Source organism: Sturnira hondurensis, unplaced genomic scaffold, assembly GCF_014824575.4.
Source record: "Sturnira hondurensis isolate 20B ecotype Veracruz unplaced genomic scaffold, ASM1482457v3 Scaffold0014384, whole genome shotgun sequence".
In the NCBI taxonomy this organism is placed as follows: domain Eukaryota; kingdom Metazoa; phylum Chordata; class Mammalia; order Chiroptera; family Phyllostomidae; genus Sturnira; species Sturnira hondurensis.
This window is the reverse complement of record NW_028087015.1, coordinates 29507929-29526422: the sequence shown is the minus strand read 5'-3', so window position 1 is coordinate 29526422 and position 18494 is coordinate 29507929. Positions and strand designations below refer to the sequence as shown.

The window sequence follows — 18494 nt, the reverse complement described above, 5'->3', positions numbered from 1 at the left end:
CAGACAACAGCGTGGTGATGGCCAGAGGAGAGGGGGAGGTGGGTCTGGGTGGAAGTGGGCAAAGGGGGAAATGGGGACACCTGCAATAGTGTCAACAATAAAAATAAAGTTCAAAAAGAATAAAAAATTAGCAAAAATTAAGTTATGATGGCGGGGCAGCCTGCTATGTGCTGTAGACACATAAGTTACAGGGCTTTTACTCCCGGGAATAGAAGAGATAATCATTCAAACCTCTGTGTTGGTATCTATGAATTCATCAATAGGATTTACATTCTACGACACAGTTGGTGGAATGATATGTAAGGGGTTCTAGATTTCCAGTCCAACCTCCCTCAGTTCCACCTAACTGCGTGTGTGTTAGTGTGCGCTCCAACCCTGAGTAAGACCCCCTTTTCTGTACTGAGCGCTTACTCGTGAGGCCTGAGAGCAGGAGTTGTATGGCCTGACCTCGTCATCACGGCACGACTCTCCTCCCACACAGCCCCGTCGGCCCTGGGTTTGTCCCATGGGTATTGATGGCCCAATTACCACATGCTGGGCACCCACTGTGCTGGGCGTGGGCACTGTGCAAAGAGCCTGCAGTGACAGCCGGGCGGACCGCTCTCAGATTTCCACTGTAAGTCGTTAGGCAGGGAGCCGACGACTATCTCCCTGTTAGCATGTAATATCCTAGTAAGGAAACGCTACTTCCCAAAATAGTTATTCCCCGAGACATAATGCTCTGATGATGATGTTCTGAATTCCTTCTTTTATGTCTGAATATATGGGTCTTATTGCTTTGTTTTTTCCGAAGAAACCAATTATGACTCCTTGGCATTTATTGCAGATGAACAAGAAAGTTCCGGAGCAATTATTTACACTGTGGAGCTTAAGCGCTATGGGGGGCCCCTCGGCATCACGATTTCGGGAACCGAAGAGCCGTTTGATCCTATCATCATTTCAAGCCTCACTAAAGGGGGATTAGCTGAAAGGTAAAAATTTGAAGGAACTGGTACAGTGACCTGTGTCTGAGATGGGTTTCCTTCGTCACAGCCACATAAAGACGGGCTCTCCTCTCCTGCTCGGTGTATTTGTTGACTTTTTCAAATCTGCACAAAAGAGTGACTTTAGAGCTTAAGCACTCTCAGCCGTTGCCCCAGCGTGACTTTGACAGACATCTTACTGGCAGTGAAAGGTGCTGTGGGCTTAGCATTGCTATTAGTCTCTAGAAATGTATAAACTGACTACAACTGACTGGAGGGAGGTTTATATTGTGTCCACTTGGAAACAAGGAGGCTGAAGTTCAGGGAGGTTAACAGGCTTGTCCACTTCAATTCAGCCAATGTTTACTGAGCCTGTTGCCTGACAGGCACTGGCCTTAGCTGCCGTGTGTTCAGGAGAGGATGACACAGCCTTTCTCTTCAACTATTTCGGGAAACAAAGTGTAGTATCTTGGTGATATCTCGAAGCTTGGAATGCTGCCCATTCCTTTGGCAGATTGTTTTCATTAGCAACCCCTTCCTCCCGGTGAACCGCATCTCCCTGCCGCATGGTGTGGGGCAGGTACTCCACACGTCTCGGCCAGATCCGCACTCCAGTAACCTCGCTCAGGAACATGCACACGTCATTCATGCTCATACGTGAGGACGAGCATTTTCAAAATAGAGATGCAGCCTTGCAGAAGTTCGGAGCTGCAAGGGGCCTTAGCAGTCACCTCATCCAACATCTTCATCTGCCGGATGAGGGCCCTGAGGCCACTCAAAAAGGTCGTCCTGAGGAATTTCATTTTGCGACATTAACAGAGACACCTACAATATGGTATTCTTTGGGCTTCTTTCTGTCTCAGGGATCTCTGTTAGGGAGAAAATAAGACAAGATTAATATTTATCTGATTTGGCAAGCTATCCGGTCAAGTGTTGTATGGCTTCCAACATAAGTCCTTCATAAACCGGAGATTCTTTGTGAGAGAATGAAGTGATTTTTTTTTCAGGGAAAAAATTATTTGAGAGTGGATGCATCGGTAGACTTGTTAAGCAGCTGCTTGTAAGCTGCGTGACCCAGAGCTGCTTCTGCTGCCCTGCACAGCTGCCCACGGCCCCAGCTGTCAGTCACAAGCAGCCCTGTGGGCTAGGCTGATCCCTTCACTCCGTGTAGTTTAGTGAGCAGTGCATAGGAGGCTGGCTCATGGGACTCCCACTCAGAAAAGGAGCTCTGACTATTTCGCTGTCCCTGCATCGGCTGCCGTGAGTCCACTCCCTCCACACCCAGTGCTCCCAAACTAAGGTACATATGCTGAACGCCAGAGTTATAAATTCCAGTCTGCTAGTTCAGAACTGGGTGAGGATGGGAAGAGGAGAAAGGCCAAAGGTTTATTAGTTTGTTGATCAATCAATTAATTTTCTTTTTTCACATGTCAAATAACCTACCAGGCCCTTTACATATGTTTTCCTATTTAATCTTCAGGTCTGCCCTGTAAGATGATTACCCCCCATTGTAGTGGTAAGGACAGTGACACCCAGAGGGGTTAAAATAAGGTCCCCAGGTCCCACAGCCGGCAGGTGGCAGAGTTGGATTCAAACCCATCCCTCCAGTCAAGTGCCACATAATGACCACCACCTATACCACAGTGGTCCCATAAAAACATCCTGCCACCTAGTGACTCGAAGCAGTCCCAACGTGGTGGCACTATGCACTACTCACCTGTTTGTGGTGATGCTGTGTGCACACACCTCCTGTGCTGCCAGTCGTGTAAAAGTGCAGCACATACGTACAGTTACATACAGTACCTAATAATTGATCATTGATGACTATGTTACTGGTTTATGTGGTTAGTATACTATACTATTTACTGTTATTTCAGAGTATTCATTGTACTTATCAAAGCGTTTGCTGTAAAACACCACATTGTGTCATGCTGGCAGCAGCCTCATAGGTTGTGTGTTCACGGAGTCTCTTGATGGCATCACTTCCTGTCGGGCTCCGTTTGATTTCATGTTGTTTTGTACAGGAACATGCTGTGCAGGCTTATGGCTTGGGAGCACTACTTCCTCCTATACCATACAGCCTAGGTGTGGCAGGCTGTACCACCTAGGTTTGTGTAAATGCAGTCTATGATGTTCACAAGACAATGAAATCGCCTAATGACACATTTCTCAGAACGTATTTCCATTGTTACGCAGTGCATGACTGTCTTTAATTCCTGAGATCAGCCTTTTTTGATCTTTGAACCACCAGCAGGGGGCCCTGCTACACCAGGGTCTAGGGTACTCCCCGTGTCTGAACATCACTTCCGGTGGGCTGGGAAGATCATGCTCAACATTTAGGCCCGAACAAAGAAGAAATGCCCCATGCTAAACACCACTGCATTTATGGTCCACCGTTGTTTGTTTCCTTGGGATTTTTGAGAGAGTTACCAAGTGACTCAGCTTTCTTGGAATTTAACAAGCACACACGTCCACTTTAAACACTAATTAAAACAATTTTTCTACTTTTATTTGAAACTAAAAAGTAATTCACAACAGATGCAGTTGTCTTGTAACATTGCCCAGGAGACAGCTAGTAGCGGCTTCTAGAGAGTCTTGCCAAGTCTTTACCGTTATGAATATATAAAGTCTGGCCGGGAACTGACACTCAGTAGCACACAGGGACTATTTCTACCGTTCCTATTCCTGCTTGGTGTTTCAGAACTGGCGCAATCCACATCGGAGACCGAATCCTGGCCATCAACAGCAGCAGCCTGAAAGGGAAGCCTCTGAGTGAAGCCATCCATTTGTTACAGATGGCAGGAGAGACTGTCACCTTGAAAATTAAGAAACAGACAGATGGTGAGTGGGTCGAGAGCCATAATTAGGAATTTCCTGTGCCTTTCCATCCCAGAAAGCATGTGCAAATGTCTGTGTGTGTATTTCTAAGAAAATGGCTCTAGCTAGGGAGTGTTTGATATCTTTTTTTAAAAAGATTTTATTTATCTATCTTTAGAGGGAAAGGGAAGGAGAGAGGGAGAGAAATATCAATGTATGGTTGCTTCTTATGCGTCCCCTGCTGGGAACTGGCCTGCAACCCAGGCATGTGCCCTGACTGGGAATCGAACTGCAATCGTGTGGTTTGTAGGCCCGCGCTCAATCCACTTGAGCTACACCAGCCAGAGCTGATATCTTTTTATTTGGATTTATGCTGATACTCAAACTGCTTTCCTATCTTTAAAGCTCAGTCAGCATCAAGTCCCAAGAAATTCCCCGTCCCCAGCCACCTGAGTGACCTGGGAGATGTGGAGGAGGACCCCTCCCCTGCGCAGAAGCCAGGCAAACTCCCCGACATGTACCCCTCCACCGTGCCCAGTGTGGACAGTGCTGTGGACTCGTGGGACGGCTCTGGGATCGACGCCAGCTACGGGAATCAAGGTGCGTCCTAACCCTGAGGAACAGTGATTTGTCGTTGTCGGAGCCCAGGTTCCTCAAAGATCCACCCTCTGCTCCACGAAAAGAATACACTTTACTTGTGTCCGCATCGATGTAACACACAGAATGCATGACTGTAGTGGCTCTGCATTCCCCCTTCCTAAGGCTGATAGGTCGTGACCATCCATCAAACACCAGTAGGCCCCCCTTAGACCTGCCAAGGGTCAAGTGTTCAATCGGAGCTGGTCCTTCCAGCACAGATTAATCCGAGGGTAACCATGCGATGGGGTGGCTCACTGAAGACAGGCCCTGCTGTCTTACCTTTTCCAGCAAAGAGGGATTAGGGATACCAACAGCAAGTGTAAGCGGTTAGTCAATGATCTATCTATTCCTGCCTCCTCCTGACTTTTAAAACCCTGTGGGGGGTTCCCGGAATACTCATTATTAGAGAATTGTAACCACAATATACAAAAGTATTTAATAGGTTTCCCAGACATCACCTTTATGGGGACCAGCATAGCCTGCATTCTAAGTTCAACCTCATTAACAGGAAATAAACACAGAATGTGTTAGACGGAATACAGAAAGAAAAGTAAAGGCTTTCTTTAAAAATCTCTCTTTCCTAATGACACACAGCATCGAGAGAGAAGTGTATCCAAAGAGTCTTTGTGTTTCTCCTTATCTGAGGCTTCCTTTTCGTCTATTGCTGTGTAGAAATTTTAGCCTCTGAGTCCCCTTGCTGACCCGAATTTAACTCAGCCAGAGAATAAAATAAGCGGTTTTGAGAACACATGCCTGGGTTTTAGGGTTGCTTTGTAGCTTAGTAGTTAACTGCTTTTTAGGAGAGTCCACACCCAGTTTGCTGTCTTGCAGTTCCCCCAGTTTGTTCTGTTAAATCTCCTGAAGGGGGCAGAAAAATGAAAAATATTTCAAAAGTATCAAGTTGTTACTGGTTAGAGATGATATTAGGGTTTGATGGAGAAAATATTTTGAACACCCTGAAAACAGAATGGGAACTTTATTTATCTGGCACTTTTCTAAGTTGTAATACTTGGTAACAAGTAAGCTATGCCATCAAATAATAGATGCTCTCGTTGCCTGGGAGATGATGGGCCACCAGAGGTCACTCTGGATACAGAAGTCAGATTGTATCAGTGTAGACTCTGAGGTTAATTTATTCACGTGTGTGTTTATTATTGTGGATACTTTTTGTTACACAGATTTTTGTGAGGATGCCATTGACTTGATGTGTTCTGTTCCATAAGGCAGTGTGTAGTGACATAGCCGCCCAGTCCCTTTCCGCCAAGGGACCAGAATCGTGACCAGCATGCCAAATAGAGGCCCTTTGCTTCATTAGTGAAAAATGAAGAACCACTTATTATTTATAAAGCATTGTGGACATTTGAAATTCTAGATAGGGGTAGTCATAATACTATTAAATTTGGTATTTATAAATCAAAAGTCTGTATGAAGTGGAAGAGAAATTAGAGACAAGTAGAGAAAATGGCAATCTGGACAGAACAGAGGTCTTCCAAGGCGATGAGAAAATAGTAACAATACCTCATACTTGTAAAACACATTAGTGTTTACAAAGTGCTTTCACAAAATCAATCTCCAGTGATCCTCACAATGAACACAGAAGTCAAAAGGCCCGTGGATCACAGGGTTTCGGTGTTGGGGGAGAATTTAAAAGTCAGTGTAGCCCTTGGGGCCGTGTCCAGCCTTGCGGCACGCAGTCACACTGCCTGGGCTGGACACCCCATGACCGGTTGCTCCCCAGCTGCTGAGGCGGCTCTCCCTCCTCCAAGGATGTGGCTGTCTGACTCCTCAGTTGCACTGAGCAGAAGCCTGTCTGCCTGGAGCTCCTCCCCATCAAGGCGAGTTCTGCCCTCAGGTCGTTTGGCGTGGGACTAAAGGCTCTTCCCCCGGACAGCCCTTCAGGCTCTCCAAGCCAGCTTCCATGCCTCTTTTCAGTCTCCTTCCCTAAGCAAAATGGCCACAGTTCCTCAAACTGTTCCTCACTAACCTGCTCTTCAATATCTTCATCATCCTGGGGGCTTCTCTTCTGAATATGCTCAAATTTAATCCTATACTTATTAAAGTATAGTACTCAGAAAGGGAAGTCACAATAGTCTGACAGCCCAGAGCAATTCAAGCCTGTCATCTTCATCACTGAAGATTGTAAAACTTGTCAATGCAGCCCCTCTCAATTTAGATGGTCACATCTTATCTGTCACTCATCTTGAGCTCACTGTTCACCAAGAACTCAAAGTCTGTTTTTTTCCCCTTTACTTCGAATGCTGGGTTAATCCATATCTCCCCAGAGGTGCTTGTGAAGTCAACCTTTTAAAAGCAAGGCATAGAACCATACTTCTTTTCGTATGTAATGATCACGTTGTGAAATGCAGATGGTCTCTCCAACCTGTCCCTCCAGCCTCTCAGCAGACTCGACCCTTTCCCAGGAAGGCTGCACGTTCTCACTGCATCTTTCAGTCTAAAGTAGTTGTTCCATTCTCAAGAGGATGTTTCACCTCTGTAATTCCTCCTTGAGCCAGAAACTGATGTCTCCGCAGCCACATTCCTTATTGTTCTCTGCTTCTTGTCCAAAACGTCAAGCTTGCCCATTCATTCATTCAGCAAACAAGTAATGGTTGGCACGGTGTAAGGTTAGCACACAATGGGCATGTGATGTTGGACAGAGAGATGTGGTCCTGTTCTCCTGAAAGAGGTTACCCAGCTGAAGGGCCAGTTAACCAATGGTGCAAAGCAGCCCTCTGTCACTGAAAAGGAGTAGAGGGTGGGGTAATCACAGCTGGTAGGAAAGAAGGACTGTGTTCAAAGAAGTCTCGCAATGGGAGGACTCGATTCTAGACTGTGGCTCTAGGATACAGACTTTTGTAGTCTGCCTCTGAGTCAGCTGCTTCCAGTCCCCTTTCTCTATATTCGTGTCCTTCTGCTTTATCAAAAGTGTATGCTTTGGGCTCCCTTGTCTTATTTATTCCTCCTTCTAACTCTGAGAAAGCCTTCTGATTGCTTTCCTTGGACCTAGCAAAGGTCAATCAATACAGGAAAAAAGTGAACAAACTATTGGTACCTGGAGTCTGTCCTTCTCGTAGACAGTGGGTGTCTTGTGATGTCTGTAATTCTTGACTCTCAGCTCAGGTATTTCCATTTCTTATCCCATCATCTTTAGATATTTTTCTCTTTTGAGCTTATTTTTTCAGCTTCGTTGATGTATAATTGAAAAATACAATTGTATAGATTTAAAGTGCACAGTGTGATGATTCTACACAGGCATATATATGTGAAATGATTGCCACCATGGAGTTGGCTGACATGTCCATCACTGTGTGTGTGGTGAGAACACTCAAGTTCTGCTTTCTTAGCAAATTTCAAGAATACAAAACAGTGTTATTAACTATAATTGCTGTTCTGTACAGAAGATTCCCAGAACCTATTCATCTTATAAATGAATATGTTCATTGCCTCCTTAGACCAGCATCTTTCCACTTCTCCCACTCCCCAGCCCCTGACAACCACAGTCTCCTCTCTGTTCCTATGAGTCCTCATTCTTGTTCTTCTTATTCTTTTTCTTGTTCTTCTTGCTGCTGCTGCTGCTATTGTTGTGCTTCTTCTTCTTCTTCCTTCTTCTTCTTCTTCTCCCTCTTCTATGTTCCACATGTAAGTGAGCTCATACATTTGTCTTTCTCTCTCTGGCTTCTTTCATTCAGTGTAACGTCCTCCAGTTTCACTCATGTTCTTGCAGATAGCAGGACTTCCTTTTTATTTATGGCTAAGTAATTTTCATATATAGTATTACATATGTGTGTACATATATATATATATATCACACTTTTTATCCATTCATCTGATACTTAGGTTTCCCCCTATCTCAGCTGTTGTTACACACTGCAATGCTACAATGACACAGGCGTGAATACGTCTCTTCAAAATACCAGTTTTATTTCTTTTGGGTCTATGCTCAGGAGTAGGACTGCTGGATCCTTTTAGAGGTCATTTTTTAATACATGTATTTATTTTTAGAGAGTCGGGAAAAGAAGGAGAAGGAGAGGGAGAGGAGCATCAATGTGTGGTTGCCTCTCACGTGGCCCCTACTGGGGACCTGACCTGCAACCCAGGCATGTGCTCTGACTGGGAATCGAACCAGTGACCCTTTGGTTTGTAGGCCTGCACTTAATCCACTGAGCCACACCAGCCAGGGCTACAGGTCATTCTTTGTCATTTGTACTCTCAGGGAAAAAATTGTTTCATCCAAGTTTTCTTATGTATTTGCCTATAATGAAATAATATCCTATTTGTTTGTTTTTTATTTTCTATGTTTCTGTACCAACAGTACAGCCAGAGAGCCCCACCGCCCTTTCTTGTGGTTAGGGAACACGGCATGGGCGTGCAGGGCGCAGCACAGAGCAAGACGCTCAGCAGTTCTTTCCCCACAGAGGGGGCTTTATTCCCCTTTCCTGTGCTTTTCTGATCTCTACGTACTTATGTTTCATCTTCTCTATTGTCTTGCCTTCCCCGATTTTCCTTGAGCTCTTCGATCTCTTATACAGATGATGGTTTCAGTGTGTATTTTTTAAGTTTTGAGATAATGTATCAATATTTGTTTATAGTTATCATTTGCTCCATGGTAGCCTTTTTGCCCCTTCCCTCTCTTTCTCTCCTCTTCTCTCTCTCTCTTCCCCCTTTCTCTCTCTCTCTCTCATAATAAGTTGGTATACCAGTTTCGTACAAATTATTGCTCATCTTTGAATGAGATGACTTCTTCCTGATTTGGAAGTTTGCGAGTGGTTCCGAGACAGAAGAGCCCAGGCTGCGTTCCAGGCTAGCCAGCCCTGCCCCGTCCCCAGTGGCCGTGATGAGTGCTCTCCCTCAGCCAGCAGAGACCAGCCGCTGCAGACTGCCTGCAACGCAGAACCCCTGTCTGCCAGCCTGCCTTGCTAACAGCTTGCTGCCTGCAGTCTGTGGCACATCTGTAGGTGCTGTCCTTCAGCCCACCTCCCTGCCTTTGCCCTAGTGCAGAACTGGGCTCGCGGCACTTCCCGCCACCAGTCTGTGTCCTCCACAATGATCCAGACGAGGCTTCGCTGGCTTGCTTCATCCTGCAGCTCCTGGTTTGGAGGGTGCGGCCCTTCCTGAAAGCTTTGGCTGTGGGTATTTCCTCTTGGCTTCTTAGCAGAACCCCCCATGCCCTGTTTGACTTTCAGAGAATTTGGTAGCTTTTCTGGTATGTATGGTTTGAGATTCCAGTTTTGCTAAAGATAGAGTTCACGTTCTATTTATTATTTGTCGTCCTTTTTTATTTGAGGTGATTTTTAAGAGACGGGAGAAGTACTCTGCCATTTTCGAACCAGTCTCATCTAAACGCCTTCGATGTTTCATGTCAAGAACAATTACAAATAGTTAGGCAAACATATGATTTGATTTTTCACACCTTTAACAAAATTGGGTCTTTAGGAAACAGATCTGGCAGGGAATTATCTGACTCATTTTCCTAGCCTGAAACTGGCATCCAAAGATGAAAGCAAGTCCCAAACTGGTAGAGCTGAAATTGGATTCCAATTAAAACCTTATGAATGTGAACCTTTGTTTAGTTAATACTCAGTGTGAATTAAGAGCTAAATGGAAAGGTATTAACCTGCATAACGTTGTGATACTGAAAAACAAATACTATAGTATTGTAGTATCAGAATTTTACAAATACCTGAGGGGTGGTTATCCTAAAAATGAAAATTGTTATCAAGCCCTGGCTGGTGTGGCTCAGTGGATTGAGCGCGGGCTGTGAACCAAGGGGTCGCCGGTTCGATTCCCAGTAGGGGCTCATGCCTGGGTCGAAGGCCAGGTCCCCGGTGGGTGCCATGTGGGAGACAACCACACATTGATGTTTTTCTAACTCTCTCCCTCCCTTTCCCTGTCTAAAAATAAATAAAATCTTAAAAAAAAAGAATTGTTATCAAGCCTCCTTCAGCTTTCGGAAGTGCCTTCATGGGTTGAAGGCCTATTTTCCATTATGCAAATGAATAAAGCTTAACCTTACTCTCCGTGGAAGGAATCTAGACTGAGTCTTTCACCTTGTATCAGTGTGCTTGGGCTGCCATCCCAGAACACCACAGACTGCGTGGCTTTAAACAACAGAAATTCTTTTCGCCATTCTGGAGGCTAAACATTCAAGGTAAAGATGTCAGCAGGTTCCGTTTCTCCCGAAGCCTCTCTCCTTGGGTTGCAGGCGGCCTCTTCTCATTGGTCCTCACGTGGCCTCTGCCCTGTGTGCCTGCATCCCTGTGCTGCAGGGCCTGTGTGTCTTCGTTCTTGTAGGGACACCAGTCAGATCCTCATCCAACTCACTAACCTCTGTAAAGACCCTGTCTCCGAATATAGTCACAGTGGGGGTGAGAGCTTCGACAGGTGAGTTTTGGAGGGGATACAATAGTCCACGGCACACCTAACATTATGATACAACGTGGAAGACCAGATAAGAAATCTAGAGGAGGAAGAAAGGAAAGGAAGGGAAGGGGAGAGGAGGGGAAGGGAGGGGAGGGGAGAGGAGAGAAAGGAAACAAGGGAAGGAGAGAGGAAGGAAAAAAAAATAAAGAAAGGTTTCTAGTTTTACATACAAAGAATAATCACTTAGGAAATAAAAATTTAGAAACTACTTCATCTTTCAATTTGTTACCTTTATCAGTTTTGAAGTTAAACCCTAGTTTCCAATATCATACTTGCATTTGAATTTTTATGTACTTAAACCATAATTTAGTAAAAGCAAAGTTCATATTTCTGGCAGCTGACTTTCCTCACACCTGGGCTGCCTCATTTTTTCCATTCCTTCCGTGGCTCTTGAGTTGAACTCCTACTGTAAGGGAGTAAGGGGATATTCCTTGGTGTCTGGTAACTTTTTCTCACCTAGGGCAATCAGCATGCCTGTACCAGAACTTAATTTCCACCTATTTTAAATCACTGTAGCATCATCCACCTGCATCAATTAGGGGTCAAATTCACCTACACGTATAAAAAAACAAATATTGGTGTTCACACAAGACATGGGGTTATTTTCCTCCCACTGTGGTCGGAGCCTGGAGGAGGCAGGTGGCCCATGGGATCCTCGGCACCCAGGCACCTTCCTACTTCCTGTTAACTTAATGTCGGTTACGTCTTTCCATCGCCGATGCCTTTGTTACACACTTCCATTAGGCCTGAAATATTTACTAACTCATGCACCCCCTTGCCTTGATGATCCTTAGAAAACAAAGTCTGATTTTGCCATTCCCTTTAAGAAAAACTCTCTTGATGGTTCTTTATTACTTTAGGATGAAGTCAAAGGTCCTTAGTTTAAAGCACAGGGCTCTTCAGCTACTCATCAACTTTAGCTCCTGACACTCCACTGCAGTGCCTTCCACTCCACACGTCCCAGCCCCTCGCTGTTCTCCAAGCAGCTTGGAGACCTTAATAGCGCCAGGTGTTTTGATACATCAGGCCACCTCTTGCTTTATCAATTCTGAAATAGTTGAAAAGTTGAAATTGGGGTCAGCTATGGATTAAAATAACAACTTCTGTGTTTTGTTTGTTTTTGCTGGGAAAGCTGGATTGACGGTACAGAATTAGATTGTTATGTTCCTATCCCCAACCCACACCTACACAATGGGACTTAAATGGGGGGGGGGGGTGTCAGGTCCACAAAGCAAGCTGTAAGCCAGTACATCCGTTGAATTTGGTTCAGCTGAATAGAACTTAAAATCCTAATACTAGCATCCTAAGTCCTAAAGAAGTAGGCATTTCAGAGCTGGTATAACACTCCCAGCATCGTGAGGGACCCATGCTCTTAAATATTTATTCTCTACTGTGCTTAGCATGTGTCTTCCATCACAGGGTCCAAGGTAGTTCCCAGGGCTTCACCTATTGTATCAATGTTCTAGGCAGCAGGAAAGAGGGCTGTAATGAGGCTTCTAGAAGTTCCATTTCGATATCACTGGCCAGAACTTTTTATGTAGTTAACACAACTTTAAGAAAGGCTAGGAGCAGTAGTCTTATCCTGAGCAATACTGTCCACCCCCAACAGTGCTATTCCAGTACTAAGAATAAAGAAAAAATGCTGTTTTGATGAGCCACAGCCAGCTAACTGCACAGTCCTGGTCCCCCACCCCTCTTTGAGTTTGGCTTGCCCAAGCAGGGGCCCCAGTTTTGCTTATCTCACAGAGCAGCAGCTGTAGAGGGAATGGATCCAGAGAAAGCCAAGAAGGGGCCAAGTGTGCATGCCCAGTGCTCTTTTCCAAAACTCGACAGTTGGGTAAATCACAGCCCCTCCTGTGGGGAGGGGTAAGTACAGGTGGTAAGGGGGAGCCTTGGAATAGTCCTGGAATGCTGCTTTCTCCTTAGGAGGGAAGCGGAAACACACTGATGGGACGCGAGAGCGGGAAGCAGGCTTTCCCAGCCTCTCCCGCTAGGCGTACACTCTGACCCAGTACCTCCACTGTAAGGGCCAACGTATCCTCCAACTCCAAGCTCATACGTCTCCTTCCTAGGGCACCTCTCATGGCCCACATTCCCACTCCAAACAGGTCTCTCCATACTTCCATTTCCGTGTGTTCAGACCGAAAGGATCATACCGCTTCCGTGCTACTAGAACTCCTCCTTTCCATGACGGTTTCTCCTTCTCTCACTCCCAGACATATATTGAGCCAGGCTGCTTTGCAGTTGTCTGTGTTTCAGCCTCTCCAACAGTACCAGCCACTTAGGAGGCCATCAAGCATGTACTTGAATGAGTAACACTGGGGTCTTCCTCCTTCCTATTTTGTAACAAGGAAACTGAGATCTTGAGAAGTTGAATGGCTTAGTAAATAGTGAAAGTAATGGATATCCATGTTCATTAAACCTCATTGTGTTCTAGGCACTTTCATAAGTGTTTGTGTACGTCCTTCTGAATTCCTGTACCAGCCTGATGAGGCGTGTGTCATTGCTCCGGAGGCAAATTGGTCAAGGCTTCAGGGTGAGGAAGTGGCAAAGCTGGGATTTGAATCCACGACTTTTCTTACTTCAGTTCCATACTCCAGCGTAGTGTGAACCAGGCCCAGGTCTTCTGAGTCTCTGCCTGACCTGAAGATATTTGAATTGTATTCTCTTTTCATGTCCTGCTTTGTTGTCATGTAATAATCATTTAATAGCCCCAATTAAGACAGAGTGGTCTTAGAAGAGACAGATGTGCCTGCCAGGGTGGCCTTTGTCCAGCGGTGATGCTGCACGTCTGGTCCTGCCCTCCTGCCCGAGTCCCCGAGAACCACTTACGAACAACGGCTGGAGGGGAAATAAGAAAGTTAATCTGCCCGGTTTAAAACAGGTTGGAAGTTCCCCAGGGAACTGAACAGTTCCGTGGGTTAGTGCTTATCAGAAAAGGTCACTCCCGGGAGGACACCGTTAGCATTTGGCTCTCAGCAGGCGTAAGGCCAGCTGAGAAAAGTGAGGAGCAGGCTCCCCCTAACTCTTTGCGACTTCTCGTGGTTAGGGGTGGTGGGTTTGGTTCGGAAGGAGAAAATGGATCCCTGTCAGGGGAGCCCGGGAGTCGCAGGGTTACCCCATCACTCCCTTACAAGGGGGCACTTGTGTGATCCCTGCATTCGCCACTTTTGACGGAAACCTGCACATTCATCACGCAAGATTTCTTCCCAACGGCTGGCCCACTCCTGTGGTTATCTGGCAGAGAAACGGAGATACTGAACTGTGCGTGTTTCCTCTGCACCAAGGACTTCTAAGCCTTGGTGTCCTAACACAAGAGGTTCATGCAGCAGGCGCACAGTGTGGCGGTGGGCATTCTCCTGCACGCTCCAGATCAAGTCCTTTTGGTCAGAGGACATCCTGCTTTCTCTGGGCTGCATGTAGTCAACAGCGAGGATGGCATTGTAGGATCTAACAAGTGGAGGGAACATGAATGGGAAAGACCCGTGATCTGGTCATTTCATCGTGTGTGAGAACAGGGGCCCGGGCCTATTGGCCACACCAAGTGTTTTGAAACACAGGAAGAAACACAGGTGACATTGCAACTGGATACACACATGTAAACACACATACGCAGTGGGACACACCCTGAAGTGGCAGGTGGGGCCCGGACGGTGACTGCAGCACAAGCTAGAGAGTCCGGCCTTCAGCAAGCCCTGGTGCTCTTGCTGGGCCCCCGAAAGAATTTTGATGCTCTTGCATCCCCCATCACACATTTACAGTTGTCCTTTAAAGGGGTTTCTCCCGAAATTTAAATACTTGCAAAGACTAGAGTTTCCAGTTTGTTGTAAATATGCTTTAAATATATTTTTGCCAAAATACAGAGCCAAGGGTTTAGTTCAAATTCATGGACAACATCGATTAAATAAGCTGATTGTCAAACACATGCCCCACTGTCTCACACATCAAGCTAACCCGATTTAACTCCCTGTCTGAGAGGAGGTCAGTCTTCAGTTTTGCAATTCAAATAACCGCCATAAGGTGCCCACCTCCCAGTTCTTCTGAATTCTAACTCCGAGGTGCAGAGAGATCTGTGGGGGAGAGAAGGTCAAAGCCAGGCCGAGAGTCTGTACCCGATAGAAATACAGCCCTGCTCCTCCGAGACCTCCCCTCGGAGCAAGCCTTTCCCAAATTATCTCTTGACTTGGCATCTTAGAGTCTTTATATCCCGAAGCCAGCCTCCTTCAAATGCTTCAGTTGGATGAGAAATGTCACTCATTTGTAAAGAGGCAGAGAACCGTTGTAAGAGTGCAGGTGAGGGGCAGACTGGCCGACTTCACATCCTGGGAGCCGCTCAACCAGGTCTGTGTTGGAGAAACGTGCCCGTGGCACTTGAGGATCTGAGAATTAAGTCTTCTAAATTGATGACTGGATCCCCCAAGAAAGTATGCAAGTAGCCCTAGGTCCTTGAACCACAGCTCTGAGTCTTTAATGTTTCACCTGTAAAATGCAAATAACAGCCCCTACTTTCAAAGACAGTTGTGAAGAATATGTAAGGCTATTCAAAGAAAGCATTTAATGAAGTTCTGGGTGCAGAGTAAGTGGCACCATGTCTTTGCTATGGTCACTGTTGCTGTTGTTCTTTGGCCCCTCTACTTGCTAACAATATCGTTTCTCATTGGATTAAGTAATTCCCTCTACGGCCATACCACTCTGCATGTGGCCGATCTCTTCTGATTAAGTAATTCCCAGGCCCAACCCTAACATTGTGGCTGCAGCCCGATATCCAGGCTCTGTCCACACTCCTGCAGCCAGCAGCACCTTGGCCACTTCTTGGGCCCGGAACCCACACCTGGTGGCAAAGTCCATTCTCAGAAGGTCCCACTAGGGTAAGAAGCCCTCACACTGCTCGGAAGTGGACACAGGGCTTTTGGGGTAGAAAACTTAGGATTCTGACTTTCTGGAACTTGCCATAAAAAAGGTTGGATAGAAGTCTGCTGGGCACATCCTCTGGTCCGAATTGGTTTTTTGCCCAGAGTAGGGCAGGAATCATATAAAACACATGCCCAGCTCCATGGCCCCTCCTGCTGGGGTCTAAAGGTCTTACCTCTGGGATGTTGTTAAAATCAATTGGGACAATATGTGCAGGTGTGTTTCGAATATAAGACTTTAGTGTTATCTTGATGGCCTTTGTGATTCCAAATTCCATTCAAGTCAATCCTTTGAAGAAACTAAAGGAAACCACAGGAAAAGGCAAGTTAGTCAACACACTTCTCTTGAGGTTCTCAGACACAGAATAAAGTGCCTGTTTTATTGTTTCAGGCACTGGCTTTCAGGCCTCGGGATACAACTTCAACACCTACGACTGGAGGAGTTCCAAGCCAAGAGGTAGCTTGTCCCCAGTCACTAAGCCTCGAAGCCAGACCTACCCAGATGTGGGGCTGAGTAATGAAGACTGGGACCGGTCCACAGTCAGCGGGTAAGGTTCCCACCGACTGTCGCCCTGTCCAGGCTGCTCTGAGTTCTTCTGGGCCAGAAGTGAGCGTCTCTGCGTCCAGTGGCACAGATTTCTACCTCTAGCTTCCTGAGGCTGCCATAGGCATCCATTGCTGGCCTCGCACGTGGCAGGAGCCTGAACCTCGGGCCTGCAGTGGGAGCCTGGGCCCCGCCGCACAACGGGGCAAGAGCTGGGCGTGCTCTGAAGAAAACCGTAGCAGCAGCGTGTGGGGAAAATCTACTTCTGAAAACTGTGACCTCAGCCTGGGACTCATTCCCTCTCTTTTTTTTTTTTCATTTAAAAGGTAGTTTCACATGAACTTACATTTTAAAAAAAGAAGGAAAAAAGGTCAATCTAGGGTCCCATATTTTTAACTCAGAGACCTATTTTAGCATTTTGTCCCTTACCAAAATGCATTAAGGAAATTCATAAAAAGTGATAGCACTGAATTGATCCCTAATGATGGTTACCTCAGGGTGGGAAAAACACATTTTTCTCTCCTGGGGAAAAGTCTGATTTCTCTTTCCCTGTACTGTGGTAGCTGAAGGGTATTCCCACAGACACTCCACGTCAATGTGGCTCACTCAGCCATGAGTAGCCATGAGTACTCTGAAACGCAGTCAGTAAGACCACGGTCCTTCCTTTCGTTCTTTGACACACTTCATGGTTCCTAAAGCATCCTTACATCGTAGCCAGCCCTAGGTGGAGGCCACTGTTGAAAGAAAGGCAAATCCAAAATGACTCTATCTTGTGTGTGTGAGATGATGGAAAGAGATTCTCAACGCAGAAAAAAAAATGATGTCTAGCAACTTCTTAACTAAAACTGTGCTTTTTGGTGACAGTTTTCCAGGGGCGCCCGACAGTGCCGAGGCGGAGCAAGAGGAAAACTTCTGGTCCCAGGCGCTGGAAGATCTGGAGACCTGTGGACAGTCAGGGATTCTGAGAGAGCTTGAGGTAGCCTCCGTCCTGCTCCTTACTTCCATTGTTTCTACATTCTTTGTTTTTGGTCCTTTTGAGTTTGCATTGATCACACCAGTTCATTTAAAAGCTTTAACCCCTTTCCACAGGAGAAAGCTGACAGGCGTGTGTCTTTGAGAAACATGAATCTCTTGGTAGCTACCCTTTATGTTTATATTTTTGCTTGTGCAGCTGCCTCCCCTGCCCCTTTGCCTTCCAGACAGCAATTTGATTTGATACAATGCAGTTAAAAGTGTTTATTTCCCCATTTTCACATACCCTCCCACCCCCCACCCCGAGCTGACTGACTTGTGGCTTCTGCCATCGCTCCCTGCTAACCCTGATTGTACCTGTCTTCCACCGAATCGCTAAGGAGCCAGCTACGTCTCCCAGCAGTGGCGCATCTCATCCCCTTAGTTGCTTTAGAAAGGTTTCTTTGGCATGTTTTCATCTGTACCTGGTATAGACATTAATTTGATCGTGAAGAGGAACATAAGAGGAAATGTTATTTTATTTTGTTTTGCCTTTTGAAATAGATGACGGTGCGGCTGGTGCAAAAGGCCAGTCTGTGGGTTAAGCTTCCAAAGTGTCACCTGGTACTTTGCTGTTGATTGCAAATCCTGGTTCCATATTAACTTAGTGTGAACTTGAGGAGTCTGGGTGAGATAGAGTGTTATAGCTGAACTCCTGCTGAGTTCTTTAATCAAAGCCATGAATTTGCTGACAGTATTCACACTTTGGTCTGGGAAGTCCTGGACTATTTCCTTTTATGTTCTTTTAAATTTTCTAAGCTGTAAAAAATTAAAGTGGCAAAAGTTTCATTTTTATTTTGATGTCATATGAGGTCCCCAAGTCACCATAAGGAATGTGAATGGCATAACTGGGTGGAACTCTTGCAATTCTAAAATGACTACTCATCTTTATATTATTTTGCTTCGAAATTGCATGTGTGAATATTTTGTGTGACTCTGACGTTTGTGAATCTGCAAAAAGAATAATAGAGAAAAACATTGATTTGAATTTATAAACATCGTGGTATTACCTGGCATGAATTTTAGCTTCAGAGCGTGGCTGAAGGACCTGGAGATGGATAATCCCATAAACTTGAATACGTTGAAACGGTAGTAATTGATTCCTTTTTAACCCGACTTTCAAAACGTGTAGAATGCTTAAGCATCAGCCGGCCTATTTAAACTCTTACCACTTCCTGTGTGTAGAATGAT

The 18494-nt window shown here is 45.7% G+C and overlaps 1 protein-coding gene across 8 annotated transcripts in view; it reads left to right on the top strand.

Annotated features, from left to right (window-relative positions):
- Window positions 1-18494, top strand: part of GRIP1 (glutamate receptor interacting protein 1) — a 666005-nt gene that overhangs the window by 625473 nt on the left and 22038 nt on the right. For 5 of the 8 annotated variants that reach the window (XM_037063095.1, XM_037063097.1, XM_037063096.1 and 2 more), the window contains 6 exons: window positions 827-971; window positions 3664-3803; window positions 4185-4379; window positions 16140-16296; window positions 17157-17268; window positions 17382-17426. In XM_037063095.1, coding sequence (XP_036918990.1) covers window positions 827-971; window positions 3664-3803; window positions 4185-4379; window positions 16140-16296; window positions 17157-17268; window positions 17382-17426 — 794 coding nt within the window. The remainder of the gene's footprint in view (window positions 1-826; window positions 972-3663; window positions 3804-4184; window positions 4380-16139; window positions 16297-17156; window positions 17269-17381; window positions 17427-18494) is intronic. The other 3 variants (XM_037063099.1, XM_037063098.1, XM_037063094.1) reach the window with 1 other exon arrangement.